This window comes from Chaetodon trifascialis, chromosome 15 (genome assembly GCF_039877785.1).
Source record: "Chaetodon trifascialis isolate fChaTrf1 chromosome 15, fChaTrf1.hap1, whole genome shotgun sequence".
NCBI classification, from domain to species: domain Eukaryota; kingdom Metazoa; phylum Chordata; class Actinopteri; order Chaetodontiformes; family Chaetodontidae; genus Chaetodon; species Chaetodon trifascialis.
In genome coordinates this window covers 13,471,859-13,495,093 of record NC_092070.1, presented here as the reverse complement: position 1 = coordinate 13,495,093, position 23,235 = coordinate 13,471,859, and the positions used below count along the sequence as shown (strand labels likewise).

Below are 23,235 nucleotides of genomic sequence, written 5' to 3'. Positions count from 1 at the left end.
AAGTACACTCCTGCTTTTTAAAGCTAATACATTATCAGTGCATTCAGTCCTTATCAGAACAGAGAGCCTTTCACTAATCTGTCGTTTATCCATCAGAGCAATTTATATTCTGTACATTCGATCCTTTGAGATGTTTCTGTAATTTTTCCAAGCAGGTAAAGTCCACAGTCCGCAGTTGCCTCAAACAGTGCCATGTTGGTGAAAGTCTGGAGGTTTTCAGTTGAATGAATGACTCAGTGAGACTGAAACCCTCAAGACTCTCGGCTCTTCATAGCACACAGTTTGAGATGGGTGATTTGATGTATTTAGCCTTAAATTGCAAGCATGTTATACAGATTCTATATCTCAGTCTTAACTGAACAAAATTTACAAAAACAGCCAATATAGCACATAATACAATGAAACCTAAGGAGGCAAAACTAGACATACAGTAGTGACAAAGAATTGAAACTGAAAACCACTGTCACTCGAAATTGTCGATGTAGAAAAAAAGTTAGTGAATACACTTAAAAGACTGACATGAAGAAGAAAAAAAATTACAAGATTGTCTGTCTCTATACATACCTGCCTGATTCAAAATCGACTTTTAAGTTGTGCTGGTTTCATGTTTCAATGCACCACCGTCACAACTTGGTTTAGACAATATGTAGGAACATTGGTCGTTGTCATTTCTTGTCATTTACTTGCAGATAGACTGAACAAAATTAGAATGAATAAAATAAAAAAACAGCACATCAAGGCAATATCACCACAGTGATTTTGTCTGTTTTGTGGTCTGCTGTTGTTTTGTGGTCTGTTGTTGTTGTTTCCTGGATTGTTGTTTCCTGGTCTGTTGTTGCGTTGGTTGAGGGAGTACTTTTCCTCGATCACAATAAACAGGAACAGTCCAAGACAAGCAAGGTTGCCCCATGTGTTTCTGATGCTGGTATCATCAGCATGACTTTGAAAGCGGTTTCTGAGATACAGCAGTGACATTTGGTTGTTTCTCACAGAAAACTCTCTGATCTGTCTTAAGAGGTTCGTAGTGATCTGGTAGGTATGATCTGGGTCGTAAGGCGTCCCCAAATAATCAGAAGTGTCATAATGCTGTGTGATATACACTTGGTCAATCCTCTGCAAAGCTGCCCGTCTTGTGTTCCTGCCCTGGACTCTTATTATAATCCTGTCCCTGTTTCTTCCCACATACTCTCTTGGGGGATTGACAACATAAGATGGAAGTCGCACAGACACATCTTGATAGAGATTACCAATAGTGTAGTACCTGATATTTCCTCGAGGCAGTGGGTCCAACAGCCCCTCATAGTTGCCATAATGATGTGAGCCATAATCTTCATTGTTTGGGTCAAAGGTCAGCCATATTACATTATCATTGTCAATGTTAACTTCGTTGGCGAACCAGTGGAGGAGCACAAGACTGTGCTTGGGCACCGATTGACCGAAGTTGATTTTCTTCAAATCAGTGATTGATTTGAGCTTTTTGTGTGCAGCAGATACAGAGGTCAGGGCAAGGAACAGCACTACACAGCAACTCATGACTCTTCTGGACATCTTCATCCTGTATAGATATTTAAAAAGTTATAGCTGGCATTATTCATCCAAACCGTGCATTCTCAATCCATACATGTGTCTCTCACTAGTTAGGGAGGACAACATCTACAGTCCTCGTTCTGTGCAAAAATGTCTGAAGTTGATATTTTGTGTCAGCAGCCTGGATTAATCGAATCAAATGAGTTCTCCAAAGTTGTTAATTTTAAAGCTCTGTGTTAACTTGTTCAGTTGCATTGAAGGGATAGTAACACAAGGACGAGAACAGCTTCTCACAAAGGAGGCTTGAGTTAAATGCTTCATCAATGATGTGAAATAATGTCATGCTAAATCCAAAACTAGTGATCGGAAAATGCAAGCTCACCTTGTTTGTGTGCTGCCGTCAAGAAACTGATGTCTGTGTTTTTGTGAGAGAGGAAGTTACTTTTTTTTCTCTGGAAACGAAACCGAAAGAAGCACTGCTGGCGCTTTAGCTGTTTAACATAGTGGTTTTAGACCTCTGGGTCACCAGGACATCCAGTTTTTTAAAGGTTAGTACTGATTTATTCAATATTTTCACGTCCATAAAGGGGGATATCTTCATCCCTTTTTAGGAGTATTAGCACAAATTCTGGTTCAAAGTAGTTGAAACTTTTTAAAGACTCTGTTTTTGAAGACATTTAAGGTTATTACTACATCACAACATGCCAATTCAGTGCAAAATCTAAGCAGTTAAAAAACAATGTTTGACCAGTACTAATTTGTTGATAGCACCAGATATCAATAGTATGCTTAACCTTCATGATTTGACACATCGAACTTGTGCTCATCCAGTTTTCTTGAAATTGACATGGATCTGGCTGACACAGTATAGATTAATAAACATATACAATTGTCAACACTACAGAAAGAATACAAAGACCATAATTGAAGTACATTCCTGGGGCCTCATTTATAAAACATTGCGTAGAATCCACACTAAAAGTGTGTGTACGCCCAAAAGCTGAAAATGGCGTACGCCAAAAAAATTTCGGATTTCCGTGCGTACTCACACCTGCACACAATTTTCCCTTTATAAATCACACTCCACCAGTAAGATTGCGCAGGTGGATTCACCTCACATCCCGCCCCCAACGCACCCACATTTTACCATGAATGGTCAATGCAGAGTACCTCATGAATGTCTTTGCATATAAATATGCCTGCTGATCAATGGCATTTTACGTTCGATCATGGCAGAGAAAAGAAAAAGAAATTTTAAGGAGACTGAAATCGAGGTGCTTGTGGGTGAGGTGGAGGCCAGAAAGTATATTTTGTTTGGTGGTCACAGTAATGGCATCATGAATGAAATTAAAAAAAATAAAGAGTGTTAGCACGTCGTCACCGCAGTGAATAGCTCCAGTGTCACAGAGCGATCTGTGGTAGAAATTTAAAAGAAGTGAACGGATGTGAAGGTGGAGGCCAAGAAGAAAGTGGCATGGTACCGTCGAAGCGCATCTGCTACTGGTGGGGGCAAGGGCACACCCGAGTCCACACTGCTGGACACAAAGATAGCCTCGATCCTTGGTACGGGATGGCGCAGTTCCAGCGGGTGGGTCTATCTAACACTGGGCTCAGTTCAGCACATAGATCCAAGAGCACCGCTCTAAGGAATCTAAATCGGCTTATTAGCCAGTCATCATCATGGGCCAGGAAATTTCCGTGGTGCCTAAATCTTCTCTCCATCCTGATCCTACCATTTGCGTGATCTTCCAGCAGTGCCAGCGCATCCATTGTGCAGCATTACGCACGAGTGTCACCGCACTATTTATATGCTTACTCAGCAAATTGAATGATTGTTACACACCTTGTCACAATTAATACTAATCCATCAGTGCCATCCACCACTCTGTATCATTTGAAGATGGAAGTATGATATATGAGCATTAGTACAGTAGTAGTAGTACAGCCACAGTAGTAGGCCTAACGGCTCACTAAAGGAACACATCTATAACACTGCAGACTTGGGTGTTTATGATTACGTGGGTCTATAAGTCTGATATGTGATGACATTAAATGTATGAGATCAATCTGGCTTCAATTCACCACCTCACCATCTGCACCGCCAGTTCCCCCCGTCTCCAAAATGTTTGTACGCAAGCATCAAATTTGGCGTACCAGTGCGCACATTCTCACGCTAAGTTTATTTTTATAAATTACAACCTTTGCGTAGGAAGTTGCGTATGCAACTTTCAAGCCCCGTTTTGTGCGTAAGCAAGTTTTATAAATGAGGCCCCTGTTCTTTAAAGCTCATGCATTATCAGTGCAGGGTGTCCATATCATACCAGAAAACCTTTCACTAATCTGTGTCATTTATCTATCAGAGCAATTTACATTCTTCCCATTTGATCTTTTGTGATGTTTTAGTAGTTTTGTAAGCAGGCAAAGTCCAACCCCAAAGTGTTATACAGCAGCTGTCTCAAATGTTTCCATGCTGGACAAAGTCTGCAAGTTTTCAGGCTAAGCAAACACTCATCACCTTAATTCACTGATCACCTCCTCCTCTTCGTTGAAAAAGATGTGCTGATCACTTATATTTATTACTCTGGTCCTATAGTCTGAATAAAGTTGAATGACTCTGTAAGTCTGAAACCCTGAAGACTCTCAGCTCTTCATAGCACACAGTTTGAGATGGTTGATTTGAAGTATTTGGCCTTTAATCTCAAGCATGTTATACCAAAGTCTATATCTCAGTCATAACTGAACAAAATATACAAAAAAATGCTAATATAGTACACAGTAAAATGAAACATCCATCCATCCATTATCTATACCGCCTATCCCTTTCGGGGTTGCGGGGGGCTGGAGCCTATCCCAGCTACAATTGGCGAGAGGCGGGGGTACACCCTGAACAGAGTCAATTGCAGGGCTAAAATGAAATATAAGGAGGCAAAACAAAGCATACAACAGAACAACAGAGCAGCCTTCGACTGTTGTTCAGGGGTGCTGAAGTGTTTTAACTATGGAGCCAGGCCAGCCTCCATTCTATGCAAATTACATGGAATCACATGGTCCTTTACCCGCCCCTCAAACCCCTCCCCTCCACACCAAAACAATTACAGAAAATTAAAACTGAAATCCGCTGTCAATCAATAGAAATTGTCTATGTAAAAAAAAAATTAGTGAATACACTAAAAAAGACTGACATGAAGACAAAAAAGTTACAAGATTGACTGTTAAAAAGTAAACCAGAAATGGAAATAAAAACAGAATGCAATCATTTAAAAACAAACTATGGTTACAGGCAAAGGTTTTAAAGTGTTCCTGAACCCATGTAGTAATATCCTTTATACAGTCATTTGATCACAAAGTGGTGAACCTCGCTCCATCCTTACTTGTGAATGAGTGAGCCTTTCCAGGATGCTCCATTTATACCCAGCCATGATACTATCACCTGTCACCAATGAACCTGTTTACCTGTGGAATGTTCCAAACAGGTGTTTTTGGAGCATTCCACAACTTTTCCAGTCCGTTGTTGCTTCTGTACCAACATGTTTGAAATGTGTTGCTGACATCAAATCAGAATAAGCAGATATTTACAAAAATCAGTGAAGTTGAGATAAAACATCAAATATAATGTCTTTGTGCTGTTTTTGATTAATTGTCAAAAGGATTAGCAAGTTAACACATTTGATTTTATTTATGTTTTAGACAGTGTCCCAACTTTTTTGGAATCGGGGTTGTTATACTTTTATTGTACTTTCTTATTTTTCAGTGCCAATACATCTTTCAGTGTCAATGCAGTTGTTTCAAAACCAGTGTTTCCTTTTTCAGTTTAGGTTTTGTTTTCAGTACCAAAATTTAAAGTCACTGTCCTGGCATACATATCTGCCTGATTCCAAATTGACTTATGAGTCGTGCTGGTTTCATGTTTTAATGCACCACCATCACACCTTGGTTTAGACAATATGTAGGAACATTGGTCGTCCTCATTTCTTGTCACTTGTTTGCAAATAGATTGAACAAAATTATAATTAATAAAATAAACAAAAAGCACATCACTGAAGCAAAATCACCACAGTGGTCTGGTCTGTTGTAGATTTCTGGTCTGTTGTACGCTTGTGGTCTGTTGTAGATTTCTGGTCTGTTGTACGCTTGTGGTCTGTAGTAGATTTCTGGTCTATTGTTGATTTCCCATCTGTTGTTGTTGTTTCCTGGATTGTTGTTTCCTGGTCTGTTGTTGGGTTGGTTGGAGGAGTATTTCTCCTCGATCACAATAAACAAGAACAGTCCAAGACAAGCAAGGTTACCCCATGTGTTTCTGATGCGGTTACCATCAGCATGACTTTGAAAGCGGTTTCTGAGATACCACAGTGGCATTTGGTTGTTTCTCACAGAAAACTCTCTGATTTCTCTTAAGAGGTCTGTAGTGATCTGGTAGGTATGATCTGGATCATAATTTGTCCACAGATAATCAGAAGTGTCATAATGCTGAGTGATATACACTTGGTCAATCCTCTGCAAAGCTGCCTGTCCTGTGTTTTGCTCCTGGACTCTTATTATAATCCTGTCCCTGTTTCCTCCCACATACTCTCTTGGGGGATTGACAACATAAGATGGAAGTCGCATGGACCTGCCTTGATAGAGATTACCAACAGTGTAGTACTGGTATCTGATATTTCCTTGAGGCAATGGGTCCAACAGCTCCTCATAGTTGCCATAATGATGTGAGCCATAATCCTGATTGTTTGGGTCAAAGGTCAGCCATATGACATTATTGTCAATGTCAACTTCGTTGGCAAACCAGTGGAGGAGCACAAGACTGTGCTTGGGCACCGATTGACCGAAGTTGATTTTCTTCAAATCAGTGATTGAATTGAGCTTTTTGTGTACAGCTGATACAGAGGTCAGGGCAAGGAACAGCACTACACAGCAACTCATGACTCTTCTGGACATCTTCATCCTGTATAGATATTTAAAAAGTTATAGCTGGCATTATTCATCCAAACCGTACATTCTCAATCCATACATGTGTCTCTCACTATTTATGGGGCACAATATCTACAGTCCTCGTTCTGTGCAAAAATGTATTCCAAATTTTATCTGAAGTTGATATGTTGTGTCAGCAGCCTGGATTAATCGAATCAAATGAGTATTCTCCAAAGTTATTAATTTTAAAGCTCTGTGTTAACTTGTTCAATTGAAGGGATAGCAACACAAAGTTGAGAACAGCTTCTCACAAAGGAGGCTTGAGTTAAATGCTTCATCGATGATGTGAAATAATGTCATGCTAAATCCAAAACTGGTGATCAGAAAATACGAGCTCACCTCGTTTGTGTGCCGCCGTCAAGAGTCCGATACAGTTTTCAACACTACAGAAAGAATACAAAGACCATAATTGAAGTACATTCCCGTTCTTTAAAGCTAATACATTGTCAGTGCAGGCTGTCCTTACAGTATCTCTGAAAAACACAGCAGAATGCAAAACTTATCAAAATGAAATTAATTAATAAGATTGTTCATACCTGGTCCAAATAAAGTCATATTCATTCCTTAGTGGAAGTTTAGATTTCTTTTCATGCCTGTAGTATATTTTTTAGTGCCACTACTTTTTTCTTTGTCATTACAACTTTTTCCAGTTACGCATTTCCATACCTATGTTTTGTTTGTACTAGCCCCGTCAGTATGCCTGGCTTTGGACACACCTATTGTAGCAGGAACTACTACAGAGGCAGTTTTGAGCATACCTGTCAACATTTGGATTTGAACATAAGGAAAAATTTCTGACGGCCTGCTTCCCACCACCATCACTACTGTCCACATACCCCCTACATTCAGACAAGGGTACACACAGCATATCCTACACTAAAATACCAGAGCAACAAGGAAGGGGTCAACCAGTTCCTACATTGATTGACACAATTGTATAATTGTGTAGTCAGAATGAGATACCCTGTTGAAAGTGAAATGCTCTGAACATCCATCTATATGAATGAAATCACTAAAGGGCATATAAATTCAGCACATAGTCATTTTTTGTATTACTTTAAGGACATGAACACATTACTCACACATTAGAGAAGCCACTGGCAAGTGAGACAATTAAAAGGAGAGGGTGATGACAAAAATGGATGGCAGAGATTGTGTTATGGTCAATCCAAAAGTAGTGTTCAGAAAATAAGAGCACTCACCTCGTTACTGTGCCACCATCAAGTCTCCGAAGGCTGTGTTTGTGGGGAAGCAGGCGCTACTATTTGTATGCAAATGAAACCAGAATAACTGGCATTTCTTCTGGTTACAGGAAGTTGATAGTATTTTTATGTTTTCATTGTAGTGTTGTACATTTTTGTCAATACTATAAGGGGTGATCATTTCATCCTTTTGTAAGAGTTGAGAGATATCAATAGTATGCCAACTCTCTGTGCCTTCCCTTTGATTGTTTGTAAAACAAGTTATTGCTAAATTTGTGTAACTATGATGTTCCATAGCTCTGTTCAGCTGTCTGCACTTGCACTGCTGCAACTCTACCAGTAGCCAGCAGGAGATGCTGTCACACAGGTAGTTGGGCTCACACACCTGGAGGATATCAGTCCTGGAGCTTGAGCAGAACAGATGGATTGTTCTGTGTTTGTATACATACAGCACATGACATGGTTCAGTGCTGGGAGCCGTTGTGAGGCTGCAGAAGCTGTTTGTTTTTGTTTACTAGTCATCTAAGTCCTCTAAACTGGGGAAGTACCTCAGCTCTTCCCGGAGAAGTGGATTCATGTGACATCTCTAATAGCACACACACAGATGCGTACACACAGATCAGACCTCTTGATATCCTGTATGGAGGCTGTGGTATTCCCTTTGGGAAAGACAGAGAGAGATTCAAAAAAACACAAAGGAAACATTTGGTTTCTTTGTGGTCACCACCCACATCTTTCACATGGGCAGCACAAGAGCATCATGCAAACATTTCTATGTAATGGTGCTCTTGTAATATAGAGAGACAGAATTGAAGCAGAATTTGACCCAATTATCAAATATATAAATTGAACAAATTTTAGCATTCACTTCACTTTCTGCAGAGGAAAAGGACAAGACAGTGATGAATTTAATATAATGCACCCAGTGAGTCATGCTACTTCTATCTATCATGTTTGTGTTATGGAAGACCTTGGACAGCTGCAAGGAAGGCTGTCAGCCAGGCAGCCCTATACTCTGCCTGCCAATACATGACACCATCTTGGCTCAGCACAGCCTAGAAACATCAGAGCTGCCATTGGCTTTCTGTCACTCCATCCCCCGTCTCCTCAAAATTAAGATCTTTTTATCTGAGAAGGCCACGTTCCCAGCAGGGCAGCAACTCTGTAAAAAGGGAGCACGCCAAGTTATGTCGGCTCAAGCAAATAATGGTTGGCTCACTCTGCATGCATGCAGGGTTCACCCAGGAGTCTTTTCAGACAAAGCTTCCAAGGGGAGAGAAGGGAAATGTTATTTCTTAGAAAACGCCTTTTTTAACCTTTTAATACTATCTGTAAAATCAGCTGTCTGCTTACACTACATAGTTTCTAGAGCTGCTGCGTGTGCTATGACACACTGAATTTGTTGTTTTGCATTGACACATGTGCTGTTGTAACATCTGACTATGGTCATGTCTTCATCTTCCACAGGACAACTTTGCACTGAGCATAGTGAGAAAGGGCCACACTAGGCTTTAAGAACTCCAGCAGAATATGCTGCTAAGTACACAGAAATTGAGCTGAGGTGATTAAAAGCACAACTAGCAGAGACTGGCAGACTCACCAGTAGCTTCTAAACCCACTAGTAACTGTCAGTGTTACATTTCAGCCAGTTTAAACACCAGGTTTTTATTGGGGCGATAAAGTGGAGTTTCAGAGAGAGGGAGATGAAAAGAGGGAAGGCAAAGACCAGTTTTAAGACAGGGGGGCCCTGAGTTTGGGGAAAATGTACCATTTCCCACATTGTAAAACTAAGTATAACAAGGGTTTATTTTAACTCCTTATTTGGTGAGACCTGGTTTTGATCACACTTACAAGGCCATCTGTGTTTGTGCGTACGTGTGTTGGGTTTTTTTATATCCTGTGTGTTAACATACCGTGTGTTGGTGTATTTCAGAAGACCCGTGATGATGCTTCAGATTGGTTAGATGGACATGGTGTAAATTTTGCACTGGGTGTAGCAGGTATTTGACAATGAGGTGCCAGCGTGTGCAGGGAGAAAGGTTTATCTTGGCAGCTAAATCTTATGTAATGAAAGAAACAAATCCATCTTTCCAGCCTGTTTTACCTGCTTTGTCAGAAATATGACTCTTTATTTGGAGGAATGCAGGTGCTGTTTTGTGTGTGAGTGTGCGTGCATGTGTGTGCGCGCTCATGTGGCTGTAAGGTTGCACTCAAACCCCTGCACTGGTGTATAATTACACTTCCTATGAGGCTGGAGACAGCTGTTTCCTCTCCTCTTTAATCATACAAATATACGTGCCCCATAAGAACAGTAATCAGCCAAAGTAATTGGTTCGCTCTCAGGTTTTGAAAAATAAGTGAAGGCTGTATTTCTGACCAACAAAAAATCTGCAACTGTTGAGGCACCTTTGAGTTTTGCTATCGTTACACTGTCTTACTTCTCTTAAACATTATATATTGATGCTGGAAAATTCAGCCTGTATGCTCTGTCATGCAAATGGCTGCATCCACAAATGATGCTGTGTTGGTTGATAATAGTTTTATAGTGATAATAAAAGTGTTTTTTACAAAATGGTAGCTATGTTTTTTGTTGATTAGAAATGTGTTTGTGAGGATGTTATTGCGGGGTTATTCACTGTTGCCAAAAAATGTCAATTCATTTCCTGAGGAATGATGCAATACCATGATCATTGACTTTTTTTTTTTCTTTTTTTTTTAGCATTTTCTCCTTTTGAGAAAATGCTCATGTTGCACATAAGATCATTGCATAATCCAGTAAATATTTCCCAAACTGTGCAGCCCTGATCCATGGATGATACTAATATCCCGGAAGTTTGGGGCCCTCAAGTGTGTGATAGTGTCTTGAAAGCTAAAAGCAAAGTTGATCAGAGCACTAACACATGTGATGACAAAGGCAATCAAAGTAGTTTGATGTCATGTGTCGCAGGTCTGTGTGAGAAGAATGAGAGGGATGCAATGAATGCACAGCCTAAGGAGCAGATGAGAGGGCCAGGCCAGGTAATTAGGGCTGTAAATTATTAGAGCTTAGGAGAGAGACATTCACCTGGCCCAAAGGCTCCAGTCAACCTCAGTGTAGATACTTGCAAACACCGTCACTGCCATTTCCTCTCCAACTAATCACCCCACCACTTTAAATTAAGCTCATTTATTTTTCAAAACGTTGAAACTCTACTTTTTTATAGAGTTTATGTGCATACATGTCGGAAGTTTCTTTTGCTTTTTATTTCTTTCTTTGCTGGGGTGGAGTTATTTGAAGGAAGTGGGTGTGTCTTGTTGCCTTGTGTGTGGAGTCACATGACAAGCATGGGTGGGAGGGGCAGGCAGGGAGCTTCCAGAGCCACAGCAGAGTTTGGCCTCTCACTGGAGCGCTGTACTTTGGTACGGGACGACCCATACATACATACTCACACTTCACATACGGTGAGTATTTTGCATACCAGGAGAGTGTGGGTGTGTATGTGTGTGTTTGCAAGAGAGAAGTTGGAAGTAGAGGGAGTACATGTCTTTTCCTTTGTTGTGTTCTTTTTTTGTTGTTGTTGTTGTTGTTGCATGTTTCTCCTCTCCCTTGAAAGAAGAGATTTGATCATCTGTTGTTTCCACGTGCCTGATAAACATCTCTGCATGCTTTCTGTACTTGACTCAGGAGCTCAGCTGCTTTTATGTGTGTGCTTTTATGTGTTACTGTTGTTTTTAGCAATTAAGTGTCAAGCTTAATATGCTAATGTTCATGGTTCAGATTTAGCATGTTTTCCAGTTGTGTGTGTGTGTGTGTGTGTGTGTGTGTGTGTGTGTGTGTGTGTGTGTGTGTGTGTGTGTGTGCATAATTACTATTGTTCAGGTTTTGCATTCCCTATGCCTTTCATCCCCACAATGGTGTGTATGTGTGAGTGTCTGCTCTGTGGCAAGCATTGTAATCAATCTGTCTTGGCGTGACACACACTCATACACAAACACACACACCATGTTAATGTGTATGTATACACATACACATTAACATGGGGATGATCTGTCATGTTTGAGCCCCAATGCTCTGAAAAATTCCCTTTTTTAATGTTTCCTCCCTCCTGACATTATCCACAGTGATCTTTTACCAGATCACGTAGCCAACACTCAGAAATGTGTGTCTGTGTGTGTGTTTGTGCGCAGCGAAGTGAAAGGTTACCTCCACTCATGCGGTTAGTAGGCTCCACAAAGTGCGGACGGGAACCATTCAGTTTAGTTTCTGCTTTGGAAAGCACAGTGAGGGAGTCCTCTTCGCTAATGGTAATTGGTGGAAAGTAGTCATTCCTTTCCAGTGGGAAAAGCTATGTATCAAATTTTGACCAAAGTCGAAGGATTTTCTCTGTTTTTGTTCTGTTTGAGCTGGTTTGTTCATCCCCTACATGTTTCGTTTCTCTTGTAAGTTTATTTTTTCATGTCTGCTTTTCTGTCTGCGTTTAAGTGAGAAAGTGATTGTGTGAGCTCTTGGCTAACTGGCTGATGTGGCAGCAGTTAGAACAAAGCTGAGCCTCAGCCTTGTATTATGCAGGCTTTGTTGCCTGCAGTTGACCTGAGGGAATACAAGGCATTGCTCTCTTGATGATATCAAACCAATGGAAAACAGCAACTGCCCTTCACCTTTTTTAGAGAGCCACCCGCCTCTGTTTTGCCTCACAAGCATGCACACACACACTCTGACACACACAGAGCTGTTGAAAGGAGCTCTGTTGTGGCCCCTGTGCATTGCCAGGCGAGAACAGACAGTGGCCTTTCACCAGGGTTTGATGGGACGCTGAAAAGGTCACCGTTACCTTCTGTATCTTGTGTGTCTGTGTATGTTATGAGTCAACCAGTAAGTCAGTGCAGGAAGATTATGCATCTGCTGTGGAATTCAGCACCATGGCTTTGAAATGCAAAATATGTCATGAATGTAACTGGAGCTCTGTAATTTAAAAATGATAAGGTTTCCTCTCTGTAGCTTGACATGTTGTACATTCTCAAACACCAAGTTTGAGTTTTCCAGTGTGCGTAAGTTCATGGACACAGGCATTTTGTGTTCGTTCTAAGAAAGGGTTGTAAAACATGAGGTGTAAGATGTTGTGTTCTTGTTGTCACTGTCCTTTTAAAGCATGGGCATACAGAAACAAAACGTTTTCATTCAGTTGACATTCAGGAAAATGCAGAAACTTTACTGCCCCTCGACAGTCCTTTTTTTAAGTGGTGGACCCTTTAACCTGTAGAAAATCATGTTAAACTCATTTTGGGACCTTGCAAATGATTGTAGTCAGTAGTCAGGTTTTCTGAAGGTATTGTCTGCTGTTGTACTCTTTGAGCTTTGTATGTGGGTCAGTCACAGTCCATAAATACGGCCCCTGGCGCCTCGAAAGGACCAGAGTAATGGGCCTTACACACACATAGATTGTGGAGTGTGTCAGAGAGCCCAAGGACTCCTGCTGGTCGTGTTGTTGATAGAATGATGGACGTGTGTTTGTGCACATTCAGCAACATTTTATTAGTGGCCTTGGAGACCTTAAGCCTTCCTGCCTCAATACTGAAAGAAAGTTGTCTTCTTAGAATGAGTGAATGCAATGAACCCTCTGGTAAAAGTATCACAGTTTTGTTTTTTTTTCTTTTTTCAAGCAGTATGTTTAAGATCATCCCTGATGTTATATGATGTTGAATTCAGTAATAGCAGTGGGCCTTTGAGATATTAAAAAAAGAGAGATGTAGAAACATTTCTCGAGGCCATGTAACAGCATGTGAAAATCTTGTTTTATATGAGTTTGATGTTGTCCCTGATGTGAGGTATGTGTGAGGACAGAGGTCAGATTCCTGAACCCCCTGGTGCTTTGGACCCACACTCGCTGTCAACCAACCATTTCACTGATACACTTTGACCCACACACAGATAAAGAACTACACTGGCTGGCTACCACAGCCTGGCTAATGACTTTAACAACTCCTGTCAGTGAGCAACTAGCAGGTAATAGCTAGCTAAGTTATTATTCTGCCTCTTTGCAAAGAAAATTGCCTCAGAAAATTGTCAACTTCTTGATTCATTTAGCTTTTCTGTAAACACACTTAGGGGTTAACATTTAGCAGTCAGTTTGGGCTATAATGTTGTTTTGTAAGGCTTAAGAGCTCAATCAGTTTCAACGACACTTATGTGAGGAATGTAATGTTGGAGTGGAATTGTTTTCCTTAAATGTCGAAATTAAATAAATGAGACTTGGATTGGTGAAGTGAGGCACTCTTGTTTTTCATAATCTGTGGATTAAACCTGGCAAAATGTGCGTTGTTGCAGTTGAAGGACCCTTTTCTTGTGAGCTACACGCCGTTAGAGTGCAATTGAAGAGCCTAGAGAGACAACAGCTCTCTTGTGCACCACCGCAATGTGGAGAGGGAACACATTCCTCTGGCAGTCTAGACAAACCTGTGGGCTTCTACTGTCATTACAGCAATTTACAAACATTTCTCAACTCTCTGCAAAGTAACGGTAGCATCTTAACACTGTTACAACTTGGGCCTTGTAGATTCACAGTACCAAGACTGCGTGAAAACAGTTATAGATCAAGTAGCATTTGTTTATGTATGTGAGGAAGTGACAGGTAGTTACTGTACACCTTTACGATGTCACAATATTGATGTCACCATCAATATTGTATAGTGCACACAAGATGTATCGCATATGTAATTAATAGAAGAAAGCATACACTTATCTGAAACAGACATATGCATGCACGCACACACAGCGTCCAGAACCAGGTGACACGATGAGCAAGTTGGACCCTGCAGGGGTCAAAGGGCACATTTCTCCAGAGAGCTGAACGATGAGGACTCTGGGAACCAGGCCTTGCTGCACAAACACTCTGACTTTAATAACACAACAGACCATATTTGCACTGCCACCACTCCAATTTCCCCCTTTTATTAAGGGATTCACTGTCAGAGGGTGGGAAAAATGTTTGTGTGTGTATATGTGTGTTTATGTCGTTCTCCTGGGTCAGTCCCAAACCTATGTGGTCTGGGGTATCTAATTGATTCTGCGCGGGAGAGCTGCTTGGTTAAATGTAATTTACTGGCCAGTTGCAGTTTCTCAGTCGTGTTTGTACAGCCTCCTCTTCTTAGGAAAAGCCAACTGAATAGATTTTGCAGCAGCCCACACACTTCTGAAGAAGCATTGGTGTCACCATCAAAACAAATGTAGCCACGTTAAGATGAGAGTCGACAGCAAACCTCCTTTGTCCTCTCTGGGAATGTAAATAAGGGTCAAAGGGAGCAGATGTTTTTAAAAAGGGCTCCATAAAAAGATTTTAGACCAGAGCAAAGATGCACATGACCCATTTAGTGGATCAGTCCACTAATGTGTGTTTGACATAGAGCCCCAGACAAATAGTGGAATGACTTGACATAAAATCCATTCGTTTAAGCCGCCTCCCCACTAAGAGGAACTGTGCATAGTGGTGGACCTGTGTTAGGCTCAGCCGCAGACACTTCACTTTCCAAGTGATTGTTTATATTATTTTGCATGGTGAGTACATTTATCTTCTAGTTATATTCTAGTCTGCTTCAAGTCACTGCTGTTGAAGTTTGTGGCCAGAAACTGCAATCCACCTTTACCATTTGCAGTGTGAATACATTATAATATAGGGCGAGGTGTTTTGCAAAAATAAATATCACAATAACATGAATACTTTTTCCAACATCTCTGTCGCTGCCTGTTTAGATGTGGACAATTTTGTTTAGTTAATCCATTACGTTGACATTCCCATGTATTTCAGGACTCATGTATTCTCACTCTTGAAAAAAATCTGGCATCATCTTGATGACTCATCCTTTTTGAGAGTGTTTACAGACTATTGTGTAGTTTTCTTTCGAGCAGAGTGCTGGTAAAGAAAACATTACTTAATATCATGGCTCATTAAAATAGTAGAAAATACTGTGTCGCACAGTATCACACCGTCGTAAAAGTGTCTACATAAAGAGAAAGAGTTTGTAGAATCAGAGTTTTAAGTGTTCAGTGAGTGAATCACTCTTCTATGAGCTTCTCTTGGTCCAAGTTTCCAGTCCTTTTCTTTCTCTGGATTCCTCTCTTGTGATTCAGGTCAGTTTGTACAGAAGGTCAGACCGCTGGTTTGTCATACAGGGACTAACCTCAGCGCAATTCTTTTCCAACCTAAACTGGGAACATGACCTCTGACCTGCTCGCCACGCTGTCAAGATCAACACCCTGGACAGCTGAGGCATGGCTCAGTGGTTTTGACCACATCACTAAACATAGACGACACAGTCACTGTGTTCTTCATAGTTCTTCGTAGTTTCAGTCAGTTTCCTAAAGGCGAAGGAACTGGGACATATTTAGCTGGTTTTAACTTGTATTTACATCCCTCTATGGAGGCCTGTGTCTAGTTAGTGCGGAATGGCCCAAAAGTGGAATAAATCACAAACGCTTTTTGTCCACACATTTTTTTTTACTTTTTCCTCCCTCCCCCTCCATTCCACTCTCCTTCCTCTGTCCTCTTATCCTGACCTTATCTTTTTACCTCCCTCCACTCAATAGTCCCCTTCCTTTTTGCTTCTCCTCTTTATCTCATGCCTATCCCTTCACTCCTGCCTTGTTCGACCTCTTCTTGACTTCAGCTTTATGCTCCTTTTTGCTTCTTGCTCTCATCTTTCCGCTTTTCTCCCCTCCAAAATGCTCTGTGGTATAGGAGACTGCTGGCCATATTTACAAAAAACAAAGTAATCCGATACTTCTGGAAACAAGAAAAAAAATATTCTCTAGTGCCTGTAATTGAAAACAGGATCACAGCAAGCCCAGTGAGTCATTCTCTGCTTTCCAGTTTCTAAAATTAATTTTGCTTTCTTACAGACTCAGAGGAAATACATTATCCATGCCATCCCATAACTGGACCTGATACAGAGGAAAACCCTTTTGAAAGTAGAGCTGAGGGAAAATTCACTCTTAAATCAGTGATGTATGGCAGAAGTTGTTGATGCGCAAGACATTGTGAGGTGATTCATAGCCCGTGAAAACACGATATTAAATCTTGAGTATTTCTTTGCAACATAAAAGACTTATGACTAGATAAGCAGCAATAAAAAATTATATTCTGAAATAAGTGTCCTCAGTTGTTATTTAGCAAGTGTTTAACACTCAAAAACAGAGCAAATCTGCATCATCAGGACTGTGTAGATGTGGTTTGGTCAGATTTGACTGACCGTGATGGTATCACAAGCAAACAACCCCACAGATGCCATCACGTTTTGATTCAAATGATTGAAGTGTGATTGGTGTGTAGAAATACATGATGTCACCCTTTCCCTTCAGAGCCATTTCAAGCCAGTGAGAAGATAGTTTCCCAAATTGGGATTGATAATGTAACAGTCTAAGTCTCAGAGCACAGAGAAACTCAGAGTACAGAGTTGCATTTTGCAGTTGTTTTTGAGGTGTGCATGTATATACACTTCGAAACCTTTAAAGTCAGTCTTGTTAGCCGTTGTTGTTGCTGGTGTTTGTTTATGTCACCAGTCAGAAGGACTCAGCTCAGCTCATTTCAAACATTGTGGGCACTTGAGCATCACATTTGACAAGCTGTTGCCTAAATATTGGAGCCAGATCAGTTGGCCTGTGGTTGAAAGAGGCTCATTTAACAAAATCAGTGGCTACCATGTTTATACCAAAACCAGTTGAATCATGTGAGAACAGTCATCCAAACATTCAGTTATGGCATGTGGTGTGTTGTCATCCCATTTTGACCTGGTGTGAACCTGAACTTTGTCAGGCCTGTGTTTTGACTGGCCTGCGTCTGGTAGGGTTCGAGGTTATGTCCACCAGCCTGATATTTTTCATATGGAGGTCAAATGTCTTCTAACGTTTATAGGGTCAGGCTCCAAGCGGCTGTCTCCTGACACCTGTGTTTACTGGCTAAAAACCATTATAGGTCTGCAGCACTTTGGCATCATGGAAGAGCTGAAAGTATGAATACCTGTGTCTGATAAATGGTCAGTTTGTCCATGTAATTTAAAATAGGCAACCGCTGAGTCCCACACCAGTCTGCTTTCACTCACTTTCAAAGCAAGAACTGTTACTGTACAGTACACTTCACTGACAGCTTGACATTGTTGTATCAACATTGATACATTGTGGGATTTGTAGTTTACTGAAACTGACGACGCAGGACTGAAACTGTTTACTACCTGAAATGAAAGTGATTCAATTTCATTGTTTAGAAGAGCTAGGTTTCCCGCAGTTGATGGTTCAGGACTTTGAGTTCCTTTTGTGTGTATTGTGTGTTTGCCAAGTCGTTTACAGTGTTTGACTCTACTTGGGCTTGACTTGGGCAAAAGGTGCGGTGTGTATTCATGAAGCACAGTTAACGATGCTCTGAAGAGTCGGCTGCTTCTGTCTGGGAAACCAGCTAGTTAAAATGCAGCATACACCAACAGATGGACAGCTGGACTACTCTGTCTGTCTCCTTCACTTTGTTTTGGAAGCTTTAGTATTTTCCCACCCTTACCAGGAGATTGGTGGGTGTTTACTATTTGTTAAACAGAACAGACAGCTTGTTAACACTATAGATGTGGGTAGCATTGTTCTCAGTACCCTGGAAATGGAGGCACTTACTTCAGGGCAAGACCTCGTATCAAATACGGGTACTGCATTGGCTGTCAAAAGTTACGATACTGAGCAGAGATGGTCAGATCACAGAGCCCCTTAAACTTGGTCATGACAAAAAAAAAACTTTCAGGGGTGAATTAATTGAATCCAGGTAATATCCATTAGCACTTATTTTTTCCCCTTTTTAACCTACACTGCTGCTGCTCGGTCTGCATCTTGCAATCTAAATGATGTTGGACTGTAAGAAATGATTGTTTTCACTATCGGTTAATTTTTTGATTAATCAATTAATCACTTTCTCTGTAAAGTATCAGAAAATAGTGAGCAGTGTTCATCACAAAGGTGATGTCTTCACCTCAAAACTGTCCATATGATAATTGACAATAGTTGAATATTAAGTATCCGTCAGTCAACTAATCCATTAATCAATTCAATGTTTCAGATCTAAAAAGATGTCTCTGACATTTTCACATTCTGTGTGTTCGGATTGTCTATTATTTTGAAAGAGAAGAAGGACAGGAGTTATTTTATGTGCAGGTGTCGCTGCTGCTGGATGATATTTGAGTACACTGAGGCTACAACTCAAGTGCCTGTCACCCATTCATTTTCTGCCCCCGTCCCTTTGATGCTTTGTTGGTATCCTGCCTCAGGTGAGGCTCAGCCTTGCTTGTCAAGGTGTGCTAGCCTGTGGCCAGTATCTCTGTTTACAGTCTGCTGTCAAAGCAGAGAGGAAGAGAAGGATTGACATGAACAGTGGCAAGCAGAGGATAAAAGGAAACAAAGCTTGTGTGGGATGGAGATAAAGATAATCCAAAGAGGTGACTTCAGGAGTTTTTAGAAGAGGGACAGCAGACGTAGAGTTCAAGATTAAAGCCAGATGAGCAGTGGGAGACGGAGGAGGAAGGTGAGTCAAACAGGAGAGACAATAGAAAACTGAAAGAGATGGGGTGGAGAGGGGAAACTGACGACAAGAGAGATAAGACAGAAAGAGTGTGGAGAGAGGAAAGGGTAAGGTTGAGAGAAAAAGACATGAGCAGAGGTATGGGAATGTGGGAGGTGGAGAGGGAGAGGTAAAGGGCAGTAAGTCACAGTAAGTTGCTGACTGACTTCTGGAACAGGATGGGGAAGTGGTGAAGGAGGCCAGGAGAGCAGCTTCCATAGGTGGGACACATGCGCGCACAGACACATGCGCACACGCACACACACACACACACACACACACACACACACACACACACACACACACACACAATGGAGCACATTATGAAAGAAAAACTCAGTGTTGAATACGAACGTGTGTTGAGTTTCCACACCAGTGTTATTCTTCACTGAATTTCTTCCATTAATCACCACAGTGCCAGTTTGAAGTGTGAGGTGCCCGAGTGATAGGAGTGAACTGGCTGCTTGTCTGGACTTCTTCTCCTCGTGGCAGGCCAAGTGTTGTGGAGTAAAGTTTGTACATGAGCTGGAATCCAATAGCTCTCTAATTCTTGGCAGCCCATCCAGGCTGACGGTCTGTGTGTGTGTGCGTGTGTGTGTGTGTGTGTGCGTGTGTGTGTGTGTGTGCGTGTGTGCGTGTGTGTGTGTGTGTGTGTGTGTGTGTGTGTGTGTGTGTGTGTGTGTGTGTGTGTGCTCATGTTTTCATGTGCTTGTTCATGTGTGTGTCTATAGATCAGCTATGTGATCAAAAGTAGTGTGCATGACTACAAAAGTCAAGCATCTAGTGTGTGTGTATGTGTATGCGTGTGTGTGACCCAGGCTAGCTGGGTGAGTGGATCAGGTTTCAGCCTCTTTTCCACTCTCACATTAACAGGACAGTAATACTGCACTGTGGAGAGCCAGGGAAAGGGAGGCCTTGTGAGGGGTAGCAGCTGTATGAACTGTACATACAGACACAAACATGCACAGTGTAGATTCTTCACCTACACGCACTTAACACATTGTTAAGCAGAGCTACAGCCACTTTCTGTGTGCACATTCATAACAGCAAACTGACCTGAGTGAATGAATTAAATTATATTGAAATATGTTGCCATCATAATGTGCAGCTGTCGAATATTTATCTTACGATCAGACACACATCCATAGGCATTCCACTGAAGGACATGAGGCTAATCATTGTCCAAACAAACTACAGGGTTTACCGCCTGCCACGTAGTTTAATAGTACGGAGCATATTTTCTTCGAGTTTTCTGTTGAGTCAAAAAGCTTTGTTGGCATGAGGCCAGCCATCGCCTCTGTTTCAAAGTCTGTGTTAGAGAGGAGTTTTTAACAGGTTTGTGTGTGTTTTTTGATTAAAAAGCAGACAACTCAGCAGATTTATCTCCCACTTAGGCTCCAGTTCTCCAGCAGCTGCAACCAAAGTACTGATGAGCGGACAGTTTACCGATTTTGCTGATAATTAAATGAATCCAACATTTTGGGAAATATGTGTATTCCTTTTTTTTCTTAGTGAGAGTAAGATGAGAAGATTTATGCCATTCTTGTGTCTGTCTGTTAGTTGTAAGACTGAAACCAGCAGCATGTTAGCTTAGCTTCACATAAAGACTGGAAGCCTCAGTCTGAGCGTGTCTTTTAGACAGAACCTCTAAAGCTCACTCCCACATTATATGTTGTTTGTTTGATCTATACAGAGATGAGTAAAAGCATAGTTGCACAGTTTTATGGTGGTCCTGTATCAGACTATGTCTTGGCAGGGACCAGTAACAACCTGGAGACTCTTGAGCAGCTTGACAGTTTACCACTGTGAGTTGTTGCTTGTTGAGGTTGTGTTTTCTTATGATCTCAGTTGCTTATTGTCTTGTGGATGTTTTCTAGTATGAAACTTTACCATGCACTTCCTTGTCTTACTTACTTTACTAGTTTTTCATGTTCTCACCATTGCTAATCAGACGTTATCCGCCCCCTCTCTCCACCTCCATTCCCTTCATAGCCTGAATCCCTTCATATTACACCTCATCTCATTTCCTCTTACCTTCTCTCTCTTTTTCGCTTTCAAATCAGGGCCAGAGGTGATTCCCAGTTACAGCAGCAGTGCCATGTCTGAGGCGGTGGTGCCGGATGCAATCGTGTCCCCAGCCATGGGTAGCCTGTACGGGGAGAAGGCCGGGGGCCCTGCGGTGGACTTTAGTTATGTGGGCATTGACGCCATTCTGGAGCAGATGAGGAGGAAGGCCATGAAGCAGGGTTTCGAGCTCAACATTATGGTTGTGGGTAAGCAGTGCATGTTCTACACTAGCTCAAGTGCAAGGGATTGCACTGAAAACCTGACATGACTAGGCTGCATGCATAATAACATACTGTACAGTGAAAAGTTTTTAATCATGAGGATGATTTTTTTTTTTTTTTTTTCTCTCATTTCCTGATCCTTGTCATTAAGTACAGACCATTTTAGGAGTCCGTTTTACATGTAGTATTTACCTGTTTACCATTACACTTAAATGTATGTGTATCTCAAAACATCTTCAGTCAGCTGTTACAGCTTGCTCTCTAATCAGGTTTTGACAGAAAATGGAGGCCTCAAACGTACTTTAATAAGCAGGCACACACAGCAGGGCTTAAAACTCTCTTTTTCACTGAGCCCTCATCACTGTGATCAGACACCTTTAAAACAGGAGCTAATTACACACACACACAGACACACACACAGCTCAACAGTAGACAGGCCACGGTAAAACCCACGCCGCCGCCTTACTGTGTGTCTCTGGATGATGTAGCGCTGTTTGGTCTGTGCTTCATCTTCAAAAAAAAAAAAATCTTGCTTATGAAGCCGCCTCGGGGTTGAGATTGAGTTGTGTAAATTTGCAGAGACAATGGTAAACAAAACTAAACAAACTTGGTTTCCATGTGGTTTTCTTTTTTATCTATGTTAAATTATATTCCGCCACTTAGAAAGAGAGAGTGCAGAAGGAGTGATGCCTCTTAAAATTTGATGATTGGGTTGATATCTTTACGTTTAAGAGAGTTCTTCAGAGATTTGATGTAAGTGCTGTAGTAGCATTTGACAAACAGCAAAAGCAATGTACTCAGGTGGAGTCTCTTGTTGTTTTTTTATGTGGTAACATTGGGTGCAAAATACAGAAGAAGGATGATGACAAAGACATGGATAAGCCTCTTTGTTTGCAAAAATGATTCACTGGTCAATGGAACACTTTGGGTGGTCATGATCAGTATCAGTATTAGGAAGATGTTTAGTTGTTTTTTGTTTGCTAATAATTTTATCTGTTCCTCCTCATTAAAACAGGCTGTCACAAGATTTATCCCAGTTTTAAACAAAATCTGCACCTCTGTGACGTACCATTATAAGCAAGCGTGGGACTTCAGCGTCACATACTTGTTCTGACGGTTGTTAGTGAGAGAGTTTTGGCCCGAGAAACCTTGTGACATACAGCTGTTGCAGAAATGGTGGAAGCTGTGGCATCAATGCTGCCAAAGCTTTATATGTGATAGTGATGGCCAGTTCTTCTATGAAGTATGAATTTTCTCCATTATAATCTGCAGCTATTGGCTTTCGTACTGGTTAATAAGACCCACATTCACATGTGACGTGTGCTGCTGACTGCTTGGACATGCATCTCCATAAATCAGTAAAGGTCTTGACGTTGACTTAACCTGAAGTTGAACTGTGAGTGTTCACAGCCCAGTGGGCTCCTCCAAGCTCCTCTCCATTAATCTGTGATGATGGTAGCGTGTTGTGCAGGGGTCACAGATGGTCCCATCCATATAAACAGACAGTTGATAATCATCAACAAATGAGGAGTCTTGTTATGGTAAAGTTGCCTGTCTTGTCCAGGTGGAGAGTATTTTATCATTCAGCTGCAATACAAACCTAAAGACGCACTTTATTGTAATTATCAGCAACCATTCATGCTATCATATAGTTTATTTAAAAGTGTGTATAAAAGGGGTACAATAGTTTTT

At 41.2% G+C, this 23,235-nt stretch overlaps 2 protein-coding genes across 6 annotated transcripts in view; one reads left to right on the top strand and one right to left on the bottom strand.

Moving 5' to 3' along the window:
• septin9a (septin 9a) overlaps window positions 1–23,235 on the top strand; it is a 70,501-nt gene that overhangs the window by 39,587 nt on the left and 7,679 nt on the right. For 3 of the 5 annotated variants that reach the window (XM_070981212.1, XM_070981214.1, XM_070981213.1), the window contains one exon: window positions 21,319–21,528. In XM_070981212.1, the coding sequence (XP_070837313.1) occupies window positions 21,319–21,528 (210 nt within the window). Of the gene's footprint in view, window positions 1–11,040; window positions 11,136–21,318; window positions 21,529–23,235 lie in introns of those variants that run through there. The other 2 variants (XM_070981216.1, XM_070981215.1) reach the window with 2 other exon arrangements.
• On the bottom strand, window positions 339–1,592 carry LOC139343088 (uncharacterized). Its single transcript, XM_070980488.1, has 2 exons — window positions 750–1,592; window positions 339–355 (listed from the first exon to the last, which is right to left on the bottom strand). The coding sequence occupies exons 1-2, from the start codon at window positions 1,552–1,554 to the stop codon at window positions 339–341; spliced, it is 822 nt and encodes a 273-aa protein (XP_070836589.1). The 5' UTR covers window positions 1,555–1,592.

Excerpts from the sequence above, each read along its gene's own strand:
- LOC139343088 (XM_070980488.1), bottom strand. The coding sequence starts at position 1,554 with ATGAAGATGTCCAGAAGAGTCATGAGTTGCTGTGTAGTGCTGTTCCTT.